Here is a 17,174-nt window from a genome sequence, read left to right on the forward strand (position 1 = left end):
GGTTTTAAGCCCCAAAATTGCCAAGGGTGAAAGAATTTCTGTGTATTTGTTGAAGGTATGGTTTATTTATTCATTTTATATATATATATATTTATGAAATTGTATAATGATATTTTCTAATTTTTGTTTGAAGGTTGGGTATTCGGTTTTTGTTGGACTATAGGGATTGCTAGCAAGATATTGAAGGCATTGGTAAGTTTTTTTTAATTTTTTTTAATTTTTTTAATTTTTTTTTCAATTTTCGAATAATTTATGTTTTTTTATATAAATAATATAATATTAATTTTAATAAAAATCTGAAATAATTATATTAGATAGAATGTATTTATTTTTAGGTTTTCAAAATAAGTATTAGTAAAAATGATATTAGGAATTAGAAAATTGTTAAATGATTAATTAGTATTTTTTTTAAATAAATTCTATGTTGTGTTTGGTGAATTTTATGTGTATTAAACATATTAGTAAACATATTAAATATTTGAGTGTTAATTTGAAAATTTTGGTGGTAATGTTAGTATGTTGTTGTTGTCAATTTTAATTTTTTTGCTTATGTTAGTAGTAAAAATTCAGATTTTATGAATATTGATGATTAATTTGTTGTTGTTATTTTTTAGTAGAATTTTAATATTTTGGTTAGAAAATTGAATAATTAATAAAATTTAGACTAATAATTATAAATTATATAGTCATTTAAAATGAATTTGTAATGCTCTCTGCATGATCTGGGTCTGGATATTTTTTATGTGTTATTTGCAGGATTTTAAATTTTGGGATAGATGAAAATATAGTCGTTATGCTGCCGAATTTTTTATAGAATTGTAAAATTTAGAGATATTGTGAATATTAGTAGAAGTACTCAATAAAATTTCTAATTTAATAAATAGTGAATTGATAAGTAAAATCATTTATTTTAAAATTAAGATTAAAAAAATTAACATTAACATTATGCAACTAAATTTTAATAAAAATAAACATTAATTAAATAATTTAAGTAATAATTAAATCCTAAAGTAGTTAAATAAATTTTAAACAAATCTTAGAATTTTTTTTTAAATTAATCAAACTATTCAATAAAGCATAAGTAAAATATGTAATTTAATAAATACTAAATTAATATGTAAAAAAATAATATGTGTTAGTTCTGATTAAATAAAATTAACAAATATATTATTAGAAAACCATTATTAAAATTAAAATTAAAATTAAAATTAAAAAAATTAAATTTAATATTTGTTAGTTTTAATCATTATTAAAATTAAAATTAAAAAAATATGTTTTTAATATTATTTGTTAGTTGTTTTTAATTTTTCTGTATTTTTTTTAATATTTTTTTTCAATTTTTGAATAATTTATGTTTTTTATATAAATAATATATTTTAAAATTAAGAATAAAAAAAATTAACATTAACATTATGCAACTAAATTTTAATAAAAATAAAAATTAATCCTAAAGTAGTTAAATAAATTTTAAACAAATTTTAGAAATTTTGTTTAAATTAATCAAACTATTCAATAAAGCATAAGTAAAATATGTAATTTAATAAATACTAAATTAATATGTCAAATTTAAATAAGTTTAATAATATTTACACTGAAATATATTATAGTTAGATATCATAAAACAACATAATTAACTTCAAAAAGCATAAGACATTAAAAAAACATATTTAATTATATTTGCTTTTTTCTTTGGTAATAAGAAATTATTACCAAAGATATAATAGTGTTATTATCACATAGTGATAATATTATATTTTTTTAGTGTTCATCACAAGAAGCCTTAGACCCGTTTAGAGAGGGTGAGTCATTGAAGACTCTTACATTTGCCTCTCTCTGAATTAGGACACACACAAATTGATTGTAAGTTTGATGATTAGTGTTCCGTGCAGTGCTACATTCATACAATGTCGATCGACAAGAGTTGGATTAATTTGACAGATCGATTATCCGATGAGTATGAGGCTGGTGTGATGGATTTTCTCCAGAGAGCCCGGCAGTGCGTTGACTCAAGGGGATTGGTGAAATGTCCGTGTAGGAGGTGTGTCAACGTTGAATTTCAGACGATTGATGTATTAGAAAATCATCTTTTTGTAAATGGTTTTCTACGGAAATATACCAATTGGCATTGGCATGGAGAGGATGAAATAATACCAATGAGAGCTCGGATAGATCAAAATGATGAAGATGAGATGATGGATGTTCTCACTGATCTTATGCAAAATGACAATGACGAACAAGCGGAGAATGAGCGCGGTCAAGAGATACCTACAACTGACTACAGGAGTGGGCAACATTATAACGATTTGTTTGCTGAGATCGAGGCTCCATTATTCCCCGGGTGTCAAAATTACACTTCATTGAATTTCCTAGTGAAGTTAATGCATTTCAAAGTGTTGGGAAAAATTCCCAACAAAATATTTGATGGAATGCTGGAGTTGTTACATGATGCATTTCCAGCCCCAAATAAGCTTCCAAAATCGCACTATGCAGCGAAAAGGTTGTTGCGGAAACTTGGATTGGGCTACGAGTCAATCCATGTCTGCAAGCATGATTGCGCACTGTTTTGGAAAGAACATGCTGGAAAAAGCAAATGTCCTGTTTGTGGAGAGGATCGATGGGTGGACAAGAACACCAAGGGAAAGAAAGTGCCTCATAAAGTGATGCGTTATTTTCCTTTAACCCCTAGGTTAATGCGAAAATATGCATCGAGGCACATTGCTCAACATATGAGATGGCATCACGAGCAACGTATACAAGAAGATGGTGTATTGCGTCATCCTGCTGATGGGAAAGCTTGGAAGGACTTTGACCGAAATAATCCAACATTTGCAATGGAACCCAGGAATGTGCGGCTTGGATTGGCTGCAGATGGATTCAATCCCTTTGGTAATATGAGTCTGTCTTATAGTATGTGGCCAGTAGTGTTGACGACATATAACTTGCCACCATGGTTGTGCATGAGAGAAACTAATTTCATGTTGAGTTTATTAATTCCGGGACCTCATTCGCCAGGAAAAGATTTTGATGTTTTCTTAAGACCATTGATTGATGAGTTAAAAGAATTATGGGTGACTGGTGTACAGACTCGAGATGCAGTCAATGGCAGTTTCTTCACTCTTCGGGCAGCTTTGATGTGGACTATAAACGATTACCCAGCAAGGAGTAGCCTTTCTGGATGGACTGCTCAAGGTTATCATGCTTGCTCTACTTGCAATGTGGCAACACCATCTATTCGTTTACAAAAGAAGGTTGCTTTTTATGGTCATAGACATTTTTTACCAATCAAACATGTCATTAGAAGGGACAAGAAGACATATGGTGTCGTTGAAAAGAGATTACCACCACAGCCATTAACCATGCAAGAAATGTTCACACAAATGAGTTTTATACCTGATTCTCTTCCTGGTAAGCATGTCAGTTATGGCGGCCAAAAAAGAAAGCGTACAAAAGAGCAAGTTGGTTGGCGGAAAAAAAGTATATTTTTTGAGCTCCCATATTGGGCCAACATAATGTTGCGACACAATCTAGATGTTATGCATGTTGAGAAAAATGTGTGTGACAGTTTAGTAGGCACAATAGTTGGGCTGGAGAATAAGACCAAAGACACAGTTAGTGCCAGAGTAGACTTGGAGAAGATGAAGATGAGACCAGAGTTACAGCTGAGGAAGTTGAATGGTCGGATACAAAATCCTGCGGCCAAATTCACTTTCACTGTTGAAGATCGCCAAAAGTTTTGTCGATTTCTTAAATCAGTGAAGTTTCCAGATGGTTTTGGATCTAACCTAAGGAAAAATGTGATTGACAATGACAATAAGATAACTGGTTTGAAATCGCATGATTGTCACATCATTATGCAACGCCTTTTGCCAGTTGGTGTGCATGCATTCCTAGAGAAATCAATGAGTACAACTATTATTGAGTTATGCACTTTCTTCAAGCTCATTTGTGCGAGAACTCTAAAAGTCTCAGATTTAGAAAAAGTCCAAACTTCAATTGTTGAGATTGTTTGCAAGTTAGAGAATATTTTCCCACCTGCTTTTTTCGATATCATGGTCCATCTACTAATACATTTACCGGAAGAAGCAATACTTGGAGGACCGGTTCACATGAGGTGGATGTATCCTTTTGAAAGGTATATGAAAAAATTGAAGAATTATGTCCGTAACAATGCACGTCCAGAGGGCTCAATAGCAGAAGGATATGTGGTTGATGAGGCATTAACATTTTGCTCCATGTACTTGAAAGGTGTTGAGACAAAGTTCAATCGTCCAGACCGAAATGTAGATGTTGGTCCATCACTTAAAAAGATGTCGGTCTTTCGATCTCAGGGTCGTCCAATTGGTAAGAAATCATTGACAATTTTGGAAGATGAAGTGAAGAAAATAGCAGATTGGTATATTCTAAACAACTGCAATGAGATCTTGCCATATCTTCGGTAAGTAATTAAAGTAGTTCATCATTTCATTGCATGTTTATTATAACTCTTATTAGTAGCTCTTAAATTAGTTGTTTTTGTTTTTTGCAGAGAGCATAGGGAAATTTTACAGACTAGAGGTGTTGAAAACCTAGACCAATTACATAGAGAGGAATTTCCTAATTGGTTTTATAATAAGATTTATCATCTTCGACAAAGAGGATCCTTGGAAGTAGATGAAGAATTAATCTCTTTAGCAAACGGTTCTTCAACTCGTGTTGCGTCTTACCCTGGGTGTGTTGTAAATGGAGTAAGATTTTTGTGTTATGACAGGGACAAGAATCGCAAAACTCAAAATAGTGGAGTCTCTGTAGCGGGTGTCGAAAATAGTACTTATTACGGCCAGTTGGAAGAAGTTTTAGTGATGTCTTATCTTTCTGGTTGTTCTGTTGTATTATTTAAGTGCAAATGGTTTGACACTAATCGGTCTTCAGGATTAAAGTTTGAGCAAAACATAACGAGTATCAAAACCAGTTCGGAGGCCTTCAAAGATGATAAATTTATCTTAGCAACTCAGGCTAACCAAGTTTTCTACATTGAAGACCTTAAAAATAAATCTCATTGGAAAGTCGTCCAAGAAGTGCATCACAGAAATGTGTGGGACATCCCACTAGTTGAAGAACAAGCGGAGGATGTAGAAGTAGATGTTATGCACGACACTAGTTCCTCTAATTTCCAATTATTCGTTGATCTTGGACCGTTGCCACAAATCAGCTTTGAACGTACGGGGGCTCCATTACAATTTGTTGAGATAGATAATGTTGCAATTGAGGAGGAGAGGGAGGAGGAAATGGAAGAAGAAGAGGAGGAGGAGGAAGAGGAAGTGGAGGAGGAGGAGGAGGAGGTTGAATATGAAGATGATGAAGAGGAAGATGAACACATAGAAACCGATGATGATAGTGAAGATTATTATAGTGATAATTAAGTGGTAATTTTATAATATGTTGAAGTAATTATTTTTAACAATAAATAATTTTATATTGTCATTTTTAACTGATAAATGTAATTTTAATATCGATTAATTTGACAGATATGGCTGATGTTATTGCTCAATCTCACGGGGGTGATGGTGGAGGATGCGATCCTCCACGTGGACCGGCAGATATCCCAGCTGATTGTGAACGAGGTAATATTTTACACATTGATATACTCCTTAAAATTTAACAATTAATCCATATTAATTTTAAAATATTGAATTTGCATACAATAGCGCCTCCAAGTAAACGTGGACGCCATAAGGGATTGAACACGCGGGAAAAGAGGGAACAGTTGGGGCGTCCTCTCCCTCTCGAGTGGGATGTGCGGGGGAGAACATATAAAGAGATCGGAGAGTACAGCTCAAATTTCTCAAGAGAGCTCGGATTACTTGTTCGACAGTACACAGATCCGGACTGTCCTCAATGGTCAAAAGTACCAAATGCCTCGAAAGAAAGAATACTTGCACATTTGGAAGTAAGTAGTTTATGTATTTTTATGTTAATTCTCATTTTATGTTATATATGATATTTACTAAGAAATGTTTGTAAATTAGGATGATTTGTTTGATATTGGGCGTACTAGATATGGAGAAGGGCATATGCCTGGGATCTTGAGAGGCATTGATACTTCGTGTGCTAAAAAGTATTCTGACTGGAAGTACGATATTAAAGAGCACTTAACGATTAATGGGCCACAAAATCATTATGGTGGTTGCACGGATACGCAGTGGCAAAAAGCAATTGATTTTTTCCGTCGCCCAGAAATTACGGTATTAATTTCTTGCTAAACTTAACTATCTTAATTAAATATATTACTAACGATAACTTTTTGCAGAAACGTTCTGTGGTCAACAAGGAAAATAGAAAGAAATTGAAAGAGCTTAGCTATGGAGGTTCTCAGTCAATCCCAGCCTTACGCTATAAAAAGGTTAGTTAATTAATTATTTTTTAGTTTATTTTTCTTATTTACGTTTAATTATTAATTTTATAAAAATATATGTACGTGACAGCGCAATTTAGAGACTGGGCAACTTGAGTCCATCCCGGATAGCTGGATGGATACTCACCATAAATCAGGCACAGGGTGGGTGACAGAGATAGCAAAAAATACTTGGGTACGTTAAGTTTTTTTAAACATTTTTCAAATTTTTAATTGTTTCAAAATTTTAATTACATTATACATTGTATCACAGGAGGAATTGCGTGCATACCGCGACACACAGCAGACACAGGCAACTGATACTGAGAGTTCCACACCAGTTTCGAGTGCGCCTGAAGATGAAGACATATCTTTGGTACAAAATGTCTTCGGAAAACGACGGGGCCACCAGAAAGGATATGGACGTATCCTTAACATAAGGGACCGAACTCCATTTGATTTTCGTCCTTCACAAACTAGAGATGAAGAGTTTTCTGAGATGAGAGAGCGTCTTCGACAGTTAGAGGAGCATGTCCGGACTCATTGTATCACCCCGGGATCTCAATCTGCCCCACCACCACCACCCGATGATCCTGATGTTGGAGCACCGACTCAGTAGGACTTATGTATGAATTTTATTACAATTGACTATTACATTATCATGTTTAAGACAAGTCTTTATTTTAATTCAACGAATACACTCTTATGTTTTTTTTTATATCTTTAATATAAGTGTTTTAATTTTATTCTATTTTCTTATATTTAATTCAAAATAAATAAATAAATAAGGGAATAACAAATATAAAAAAAAATTGGGGACAAGTCTGTACCGAGGACATTGTCCTCGGTATATACCACCAAGATGTCGGTATATACCAGTACGATGAGAAATTGAGGTTTGTTGTACCGAGGACATTTGTCACTTTCTACCGAGGACATTATCCTCGGTAAAACGTATACCGAGAACATTTTGAATGTCGTCGGTAGACGTTTTGTTTTACCGACGCGGCTGTACCGACAACTTTATACCGACGACATTGTCTCGGTATAAGATATACCGAGGACATTTCGGCTTATACCGAGGACATTTGTTCTCGGTATAGGCCCTGATTTTTGTAGTGACTATACCGACAACATGTCCTCGGTATAGACATTTCATATGCGCGGGACATTTTCGCGGTTTTAAATAGGTTTAGTTGCTATACCGAGAACCTATACCGAGAACATGTTCTCGGTAGAGGGTTTATAAATATACCCCACAGCCGCGAAGCCCCTTCTCCTTCCTCTCTAGTTTCTCTCGGTTTTCTCCGAGCCGTCCGCCTCCCTCCGCCATTTTCCTCCCAAAAAGCTCGGTTTTAAGCCTCAAAATTGCCAAGGGTGAAGGGATTTCTGTGTATTTGTTGAAGGTATGGTTTATTTATTCATTTTTTTTATATATATATATTTATGCAATTGTATAATGATATTTTTTAGTTTTTGTTTGAAGGTTGGGTATTCGGTTTTTGTTGGACTAAAGAGATTGCTAGCAAGATATTGAAGGCATTGGTAAGTTTTTTTTAATTTTTTTAATTTTTTTTCAATTTTTGAATAATTTATGTTCTTTTATATAAATAATATAATATTAATTTTAATAAAAATCTGAAATTATTATATTAGATAGAATGTATTTATTTTTAGGTTTTCAAAATAAGTATTAGTAAAAATGATATTAGGAATTAGAAAATTGTTATATGAGTAATTAGTATTTTTTTTTAAATAATTCTATGTTGTTTTGGTGAATTTTATGTGTATTAAACATATTAGTAAATATATTAAATATTTGAGTGTTAATTTGAAAATTTTGGTGGTAATGTTAGTATGTTGTTGTTGTCAATTTTAATTTTTTTTGGTGATGTTAGTAGTAAAAATTCAAATTTTATGAATATTGATGATTAATTTGTTGTTGTTAATTTTTAGTAGAATTTTAATATTTTGGTTAGAAAATTGAATAATTAATAAAATTTAGACTAATAATTATAAATTATATAGTCGTTTAAAATGTATTTGTAATGTTCTCTGCATGATCTGGGTCTGGATATTTTTTATGTCTTATTTGCAGGATTTTAAATTTTGGAATAGATGAAAATATAGTCGTTATGCTGCCGAATTTTTTATAGAATTGTAAAATTTAGAGATATTGTGAATATTAGTAGAAGTACTCAATAAAATTTCTAATTTAATAAATAGTGAATTGATAAGTAAAATAATATATTTTAAAATTAAGATTAAAAAAAATTAACATTAACATTATGCAACTAAATTTTAATAAAAATAAACATTAATTAAATAATTTAAGTAATAATTAAATCCTAAAGTAAATAAATAAATTTTAAACAAATCTTAGAAATTTTGTTTAAATTAATAAAACTATTCAATAAAGCATAAGTAAAATATGTAATTTAATAAATACTAAATTAATATGTAAAAAAATAATATTTGTTAGTTCTGATTAAATAAAATTAACAAATATATTATTAGAAAACCATTATTAAAATTAAAAAAATTAAATTTAATATTTGTTAGTTTTAATCATTATTAAAATTAAAATTAAAAAATATGTTTTTAATAATATTTGTTAGTTGTTTTTAATTTTTCTGTATTTTTTTTAATTTTTTTTTCAATTTTTGAGTAATTTATGTTTTTTTTATATAAATAATATATTTTAAAATTAAGATTAAAAAAAATTAACATTAACATTATGCAACTAAATTTTAATAAAAATAAACATTAATTAAATATTAAACTATGGCACCACACTCTAGTGTTGTTTCTTCTTCTTATTCTCTTCTCTCAATATTTCTCATTTTCACTTTGCTTATATCATCACCACTCGAAGCCTCTGAAAAAAAGGCAAGCCTATATTTACATATATATATATAGTCTTTTTTGTCTTCATTTATATGAAGTTTATGTTAAAATGTATTCATTCATGCATATAATAATACAGTCTTTTATTTTGTGTGTTGATTCACATGAAATTTAATTATGCTATAATCAATGTATTCATGCAGCCATATATTGTGTACATGGGAGCACATTCCCATGGTGTGCACCCTTCCTCAGATGATCTTGAAAGGGCCACAAATTCTCATTACACCCTTCTTGGATCTTACTTGGGAAGGTACATACGTTAACAATGCCTATACTTTGTTATGATTTTGTTTTCTCAAATATATGTTAGAATGTGGAAAGTGGTTTAGAAGTATAATATAGTGTATGGTAAAAAGTATGGATTTCATCTCAAAATCAATTGGTGATTTTCTCTAACATCTTCCCTTAAGATGGTGGTTATTTTTGCTCAACAATCTTGGACGGCTCGATCGCAAGTGGCTCGTTGGCTCTCTTTGACTCACTATCCCTGAATCACAAAGGGCTCTTTTGGAGAGGTTTTTAGATTTGGATCGGATAGATTCTCGTTAGAGTTTTCTTTTGGCTTTAGAAGTATAATATGGTGCATGGTAAGAAGTATGTGATTCCATCTCAAAACCAATTGGTGAGTAACTCATACTCTTATAAATTATTGAAAATACCCACACACTTTCCACGTGGGATATTTTATCTAACAATATATACATACTCTTGTTTGTAATTTTCTTGTTGTGTAGTGAGGAAAAGGCAAAGGATGCCATCTTTTACTCGTATATGATAATTATGCAAAGACACAATCCATACACACACACAAATGAGAGATAGCAAAAAGATGAAGAGAGAAAAGGGAGGCTAGAATGTATTGCAAAAATAGAGAGAATGTATTCTAGGTTACAAAACTAATAAGCCAAGCCTTTTATATAAGGCAAAAGATATAAAATAACAATAATTAAGAAAAGACTAAAATGCCCTCAAATAATAACTCTAACACCCCCCCTCAAACTCACGATGCAGCAACAATAAGCATCGAGAGTTTGCCAACTAGAAATTGAAAACGAGAAATAGAATGAGACTTAGTAAAGAAGTCAGCAATCTGTAAAGAAGAAGGAACAAAAGGCAAAGTGATAGTGCCAAGCTTCAGGTGGTGACGAGTGAAGTGACAATCAATCTCAATGTGCTTGGTGCGTTCATGAAAAACTGAGTTGTGAGCAATCTGGATGGCACTCTGATTGTCACAATACATAGGAGTGGGTTGAGAATGACATACACCCATATCTACAAGCAGCCATCTTAACCAAACAATTTCTTTGGTAGTAGATGACATAGCGCGGTACTCTGCTTCAGTGGAAGATTGGGAGACAACAGTTTGTTTCTTACTTTTCCAAGAAATAAGAGAATCACCCAAAAAGATACAGAAACCAGTAACAGACTTCCGATCCGTGGGATCACGACCATGATCAGCATCAGAGTATGCACGCAGCTCCAAGGAAGAAGTGGAGGGAAACAAAAGGCTTTGAAAGATAGTACCCCGAAGATACCTCAAAATGCGAAGAACAGCTGCCCAGTGAACAGTAGTAGGAGAGGCAACAAATTGACTAACAATGTGAACAGCATATGCAATGTCGGGGCGAGTGATAGTGAGATAAACCAAACTGCCAACAATAGTGCGATACAAAGTAGGATCATGCAAGGGAGTGCCATCAGAAGGAGAATACTGAACATTGAGCTCAAAAGGAGTGGCAACTACTTTTGTATCTGTAAGACGAGCACGGTCAATAATGTCAGAAGTGTATTTTGACTGAGAAAGAAGATAGCCTTTTGGGGAGAAGGCAACTTCAATACCCAGAAAATACCGAAGAGGCCCCAAATCCTTCATCTCAAACTGAGAAGCTAATTGAGACTTTAACACTGCAATTCCATCTAAATCATCACCAGTAATGATCATATCATCAACATATAAGGAAAGGAGAATACGACCTGCATTGGTACACTTAACAAATAGTGCTGAGTCATGATTACTTGAGAGAAACCCAAGAGAAGTAACAACATTGGAGAACTTCTCAAACCATGCTCGAGGAGCCTGTTTGAGACCATACAGAGCTTTCTTAAGCTTACAAACTTCTCCATGATTGTGAGGGACCCCAGGAGGAGGAACCATGTAGACCTCTTCATGTAAATCGCCATTCAAGAAAGCATTCTTAACATCCAACTGAGATATATTCCACTGACGAGCAGATGCAACTGCTATAAGAGCACGGACAGTAGTCATTTTTGCAACAGGAGCAAAAGTTTCCTCAAAATCCATACCATACTGTTGAGAAAATCCCTTAGCTACCAATCTAGCTTTGTAGCGTTCAACAGACCCATCAGACTTGGTCTTGATTTTATAGACCCAACGAGAACCAATTGTATGTTTACCAGGAGGTAAAGATACCAAATCCCAAGTATCTATCTTGTGCAAAGCTGAAAGTTCCTCATTCATAGCATGCTGCCAAAGAGGGTCAGTAACTGCTTCTTTATAGGATAAAGGCTCAGAGAGACAATGAATAGACGCTAAAAACGAAGTGAAAGGGATAGAATAAGACGAATAAACAAAATGTGGTAGTTTAGTAGACTTACGAGTGCGCTGAGGATAGCGAGGAGGATCTACAGTATCAGAAGGATCTAGAACAGCTGTAGGCGGAGGTGTTTCAGAAATGTCAGCCTGCGAAATACCAGTATCAATAGCTCGAGACCTGCGAGAGTAATGACGTGGAAAGGGGACTATAGGACCAGGAGAAGATTCAGACTCTACAATTTGAGGAACTTGAGGAGAAGAGGTACTTGTATGCTCACAAAAAGGATCAATATGAATAAGATCTGATTTGGTCAAGTTGTGAGTAGTGCCAGGAATAGAAAAGAAGGGTATATGCTCAAGAAAAACAACATGGCGAGATACATATAATTTTTGAGAAGTTGGATCAAAACAACGATATCCTTTTTGGCCATCACCATAACCAAGGAACACACAAAGTGCAGAGCGTGATGACAGTTTTGTACGCTCTACACTAGGACGAAGAACAAAGCAAGTAGAACCAAAGACTCTCAAAGAAGAATAATCAGGAATATGTCCATATAGTTTTTCAAAAGGGGACAAACCTGAAGTGATTGAAGATGGAATCTTATTAATAAGGTTGACTGCAGTGAGAACTGCTTCTCCCCAAAACTGACTAGGCACAGATGAGGACAACAAAAGAGAACGAGCAGTTTCAATAATGTGTCTATGCTTTCTTTCAGCAACACCATTTTGTTCAGGGGTATCTGTACAAGAAGTTTGATACACAGTTCCATCTAAAGCAAGCAAATTACAAAATTTATTTGAAGTATATTCACCACCTTGATCACATCTAAAACATTTAATAACAGAAGCATGTTGAGTTTTTACATAAGCTCGAAAACGATCATAAATATCATAGAAATCAGAACGACATTTCATTAGAAAAACCCAACAAAATCGAGTGTGATCATCAACAAAAGAGACATAATATCTAGACCCTCCTTTTGTAGCAATAGGAGAGGGTCCCCACACATCAGAATGAACTAAGTCAAAAGGTGCAACAGAACATGAAGTACTTTTACTGAAAGGTAAAGCAGAAAATTTTGCAAGTTTACAACCACTACAATCAGAAATATCATGAACTTGCAAATCTCCTAAGGTTCCTGTAGAAGCTAAGAATCTTAAACGGGAAGCTGAAACATGACCAAGGCGAGAGTGCCATAAATAAAAACTAGACGATGATGGAGACAATCGAAAGGAAGACAGATCAACACTAGGAGCTGCAAATACTGGTAATTTCAGCTCATCCAAAACATATAAACCCCCCCGCCTACGGCCGGTCCCAATCAGCTTCTGAGACTGCGGATCCTGCACATGACAAGAAGTAGAAGAAAAAGACACTGAGTAACCAGAATCACACAATTGACCAACAGATACAAGGTTTAGTGAAAGCTTAGGAATATGGTAAACATTAGGAAGCGATAAATGATGACTGACAACAGAACCAACACCTGCTAATGGCATAGGAGTACCATCAGCAGTCATGACAGGCACAGATGATGCAGGACACAAGGAAACAAAAGATTTCGAATGTGGAGACATATGGTGCGAGGCTCCAGAATCTAAAATCCATGTAGAGGATGTCATACCTGAAGAGCTAGTAAGGGGCTGACCTACCGAAGAAGAGGCGGACATGGCATGTGGCTGCATGGTAAGAAACTTCTGAAACTGTTATGAGAGGGCAGCAAGAACAGGATTGGAAGATGAGGCCCCAAAATCATACGAGTCAGATGGAGGTACAGTAGCAGCGGCATTAAATTGCGGAGGACGGTATGGTCGAGGTTGTGAGTGGTTGCCAAACTGTGGTTGGCTACCATAATGAGGCGGTTGATTACCGAATTGAGGAGGTCTGAGTTGATGTCTTTGTTGCTGAGGTGCACGATTTACTAATTTAGGACACTGAGCCTTCCAGTGACCTTTTTGTTTGCAAAAGCTGCATTCATCAACTCCAACCTTTGTGTGAGGTTTATTCTCATGGTGAGTAAAGTGTCGAGGAGGAACTACCAAAACAGAGGGACTGGGTGCTGGGAGGATGCCTTTTCCTGCTTGAGACTTAAGACGAATTTCATCTGCCAATAGTTCACTAACTACTGAATCAACCGAAGGAAGTGGAGAACGATGCAAAATAGAGCCACGGAGTCCCTCAAAGTCATCACGAAGTGCCATCAAAAACTGAACCAATCGTTGTTCCTCCCTACGAGCAATATATGGTGCAAAAGCTCGTAATTCTGCAGATTCAGTAAGGGCCAATTGATCCCATAGATCTGTCATAACTGAATAGAACTCTTGAATACTCATATCTTTCTGTTCAAGAGCTCTAATATCTGATTCTAATTGATATTGCTTTGCAAAGTTAGACTGAGTATACAGCCTTGCAAGATGGTCCCAAACTTCCTTCGCTGTTTCATACTTGGCTAGTTGGGTACCTATGGAGTGTTCTACAGAGTTGTTTATCCAAGTAATAATTTTTGAATTATCCACTTCCCAATTTTCTAGCAAAGTTGCATAATCCGCTTTGTCATTTGTTGGTTTAACCAAAGTTCCAGAAACATAACCCCACATCTTTTTCCCTTTCAAATTTTTTTTCATCACATAGTTCCAATAAGAATAATTCTTTCCATCTAACCTCACACTAATGGATTGAAGGGAATCATCTCTATTACTTGCCATTTCAGAAACAAATTTCCAAATGCTATCTCAGACAAAAGTTCCCAAATTCTGCAATCTGACAAAACCCTAAAATTTCAGAATGAACACGAAAATCACATACCGAGTTACTGCAAAGATGCTTCGACCCAATTTGCTGCAATACGAAGGAGACCCAAGCCAAAAAAAATTCAATTCCATAAACCCTTCTCTGATACCATGATAATTATGCAAAGACACAATCCATACACACACACAAATGAGAGATAGCAAAAAGATGAAGAGAGAAAAGGGAGGCTAGAATGTATTGCAAAAATAGAGAGAATGTATTCTAGGTTACAAAACTAATAAGCCAAGCCTTTTATATAAGGCAAAAGATATAAAATAACAATAATTAAGAAAAGACTAAAATGCCCTCAAATAATAACTCTAACAGTATAATAGACATATTAATGGCTTTGCTGCAATTCTTGATGAAGTAGAAGCTGCAGAAATTCGTAGTAAGCATTTTATTTTTGTTGTTATTATGTTAACTAATTTTTAAGAATTGATTTAACTATATGCAATGTTGATTATTACAGAGCATCCAAATGTGATATCGGTTTTCCTAAGCAAAGAAGGGAAACCAGCCACAACTCGTTCATGGAAGTTTCTTGGATTGGAAAGATATAACGAAGTCGTTCCTTCTAAATCTATTTGGAACAAGGCACACTTTGGTGAAGATGTAATTATTGGAAACTTGGACACTGGTACTTTCTCTCTCTCTCTAAATATATATATAGGCAATAAATTTAATCCCATTTTAGTAAAAAAAAAATGGAATGCCTATATTAATGTACTTTAGAGGCTTGGTTTGAAGTGTTTATTCTTTCAATGATTAACAAAATCAGCTCCATAAATATATATATATTCTTTTTTTTTTTAATTTTTGAATTTTTTTCCTTTTCTTTATTTTCTAGATAATTAATTTTAAATGTGGTGAGAGTTGGTTGGTATAGGTGTTTGGCCTGAATCAAAAAGCTTTAGCGAGTACGAAGGAATTGGACCTATCCCATCAAGGTGGCGTGGAAGTTGTCAACAAACCATTGGAGATAAAATTCATTGCAATAGGTTGATGCTCTTATTTCTACTTTTTATTTTTTTTCTTTTTCATATACATATTTCTATGAATTGTATTTCATATACATATACATATATATATATGTATATGATTTGTTTTGGGATTAAGGGTAGAAAAACATTGACATAAAACCAATAATTATTAGTTATATAGTCCAGCATACTTAAGGGATGCATTTGGGTTAAAGTAGTCTAAATCTTTAATTTTTTTAATCAAAATAACATATGATTTCACAACTACGTTATGCATAAATTTATTTATTTTGTCAGGCAGGCATGAAAGTTTTGATAGCTTAATACATACATATATAAACACATATATATATATACATATTCTATAGATTATTTTACTTGCTCTCCAATTTCCACCATAGGAAGCTAATAGGAGCAAAGTACTTTAGCAAAGGCATTCTGACACAACTAAAGATGTCCAACGCCTCTATACCTAAGGAAAACTTTTTCACTAGTCGAGACACAAATGGACATGGGACTCATACTCTTTCCACATCTGGGGGTAGCTTTGTCCCCAGAGCAAATATTTTGGGATTTGGAAATGGTACCGCTAAGGGTGGTTCTCCAAAAGCTCGTGTGGCTACTTACAAAGTCTTATGGCCAGGGAGCAACGAGGCCGACATTCTGGCAGGATTCGAGCATGCCAGGGAGTTGTGGATGGTGCGGTTCTTATCTCACACTTTTGGGATCATGTAGTATTTGATACTGGTGCATCTCATTCTTGTATATCATTAATGTTTGCTAGCATGTTGGGTTTGAGTTGGGAAACTTTTAGTCCTACATTGCAGTTGAGTGTACCTGGGAGGGCATGGTGAAGTATCAACCATCTGCAAATTGGTTGTATTGTGTTTGAATGGCATAATTTATTAGGAAACCTGATGGTGTTACCTATAGGACAATTTGATGTGATTCTTGGCATGGATTGGTTGTCTAAGTACCAAGCCCTTGTTGATTGCTCACGCAAAAGGGTGACTCAACTCCAAGTGGAGATTTCATTGTATATCGATCCAACATAAATGCAGTAAGGCATAATCCTATCCTTAAGGCATGTTTAGGTGGGAAAAGAAACTTAGAGTGTTATGGGAGTCTGTTTGCAATTGAGGATGAGTCTAGGCCTCTAAACAAGTTTCCTTGGATATCAGTGGTTAGTGGCTTTCGAGATATGTTTCCTGAGGATTTGCCAGGACTACCACCTGATAGAGAGACCAAGTTTTGCATTGATTTGATTCCCAGGACTCCACCATTTTCTACTACCCCTTATCGTATGGCACCTGCAGAGTTGGATGAATTGAAGAAGCAATTGGATGAGCTAATGAATAAGGTGCATCAGGAACAGTACTTCCCCATGGGGAGCTCCAGTTTTGTTTGCCAAGAAATCGGATGGATCCTTGTGATTGTGCATCGATTATAAGAAATTAATTCTGATGACAATTAAGAACAAGTATCCATTGCCAATGATATATGAGTTGTTTGATCAGCTCAAATGTTCAAAGTGTTTTGCCAAGATTGACTTAAGCTCAGGCT

The 17,174-nt window shown here is 34.2% G+C and overlaps 2 protein-coding genes across 2 annotated transcripts; one reads left to right on the top strand and one right to left on the bottom strand.

Annotated features, from left to right (window-relative positions):
- The first annotated feature begins 4,136 nt into the window (after positions 1 to 4,136).
- LOC133786263 (uncharacterized) lies at positions 4,137 to 7,729 on the top strand. The gene is made up of 3 exons (XM_062225462.1): positions 4,137 to 4,435; positions 4,526 to 4,708; positions 7,633 to 7,729. Exons 1-3 carry the CDS (start codon positions 4,137 to 4,139, stop codon positions 7,727 to 7,729), a joined length of 579 nt encoding a protein of 192 aa, XP_062081446.1.
- Positions 7,730 to 13,544: 5,815 nt separating this feature from the next.
- On the bottom strand, positions 13,545 to 14,543 carry LOC133786264 (uncharacterized). Its single transcript, XM_062225463.1, has one exon. The coding sequence runs from the start codon at positions 14,541 to 14,543 to the stop codon at positions 13,545 to 13,547; it is 999 nt and encodes a 332-aa protein (XP_062081447.1).
- Between the last annotated feature and the right edge of the window lie 2,631 nt (positions 14,544 to 17,174).

The sequence above is a fragment of the Humulus lupulus genome, chromosome 6 (assembly GCF_963169125.1).
Source record: "Humulus lupulus chromosome 6, drHumLupu1.1, whole genome shotgun sequence".
Lineage (NCBI taxonomy): Eukaryota > Viridiplantae > Streptophyta > Magnoliopsida > Rosales > Cannabaceae > Humulus > Humulus lupulus.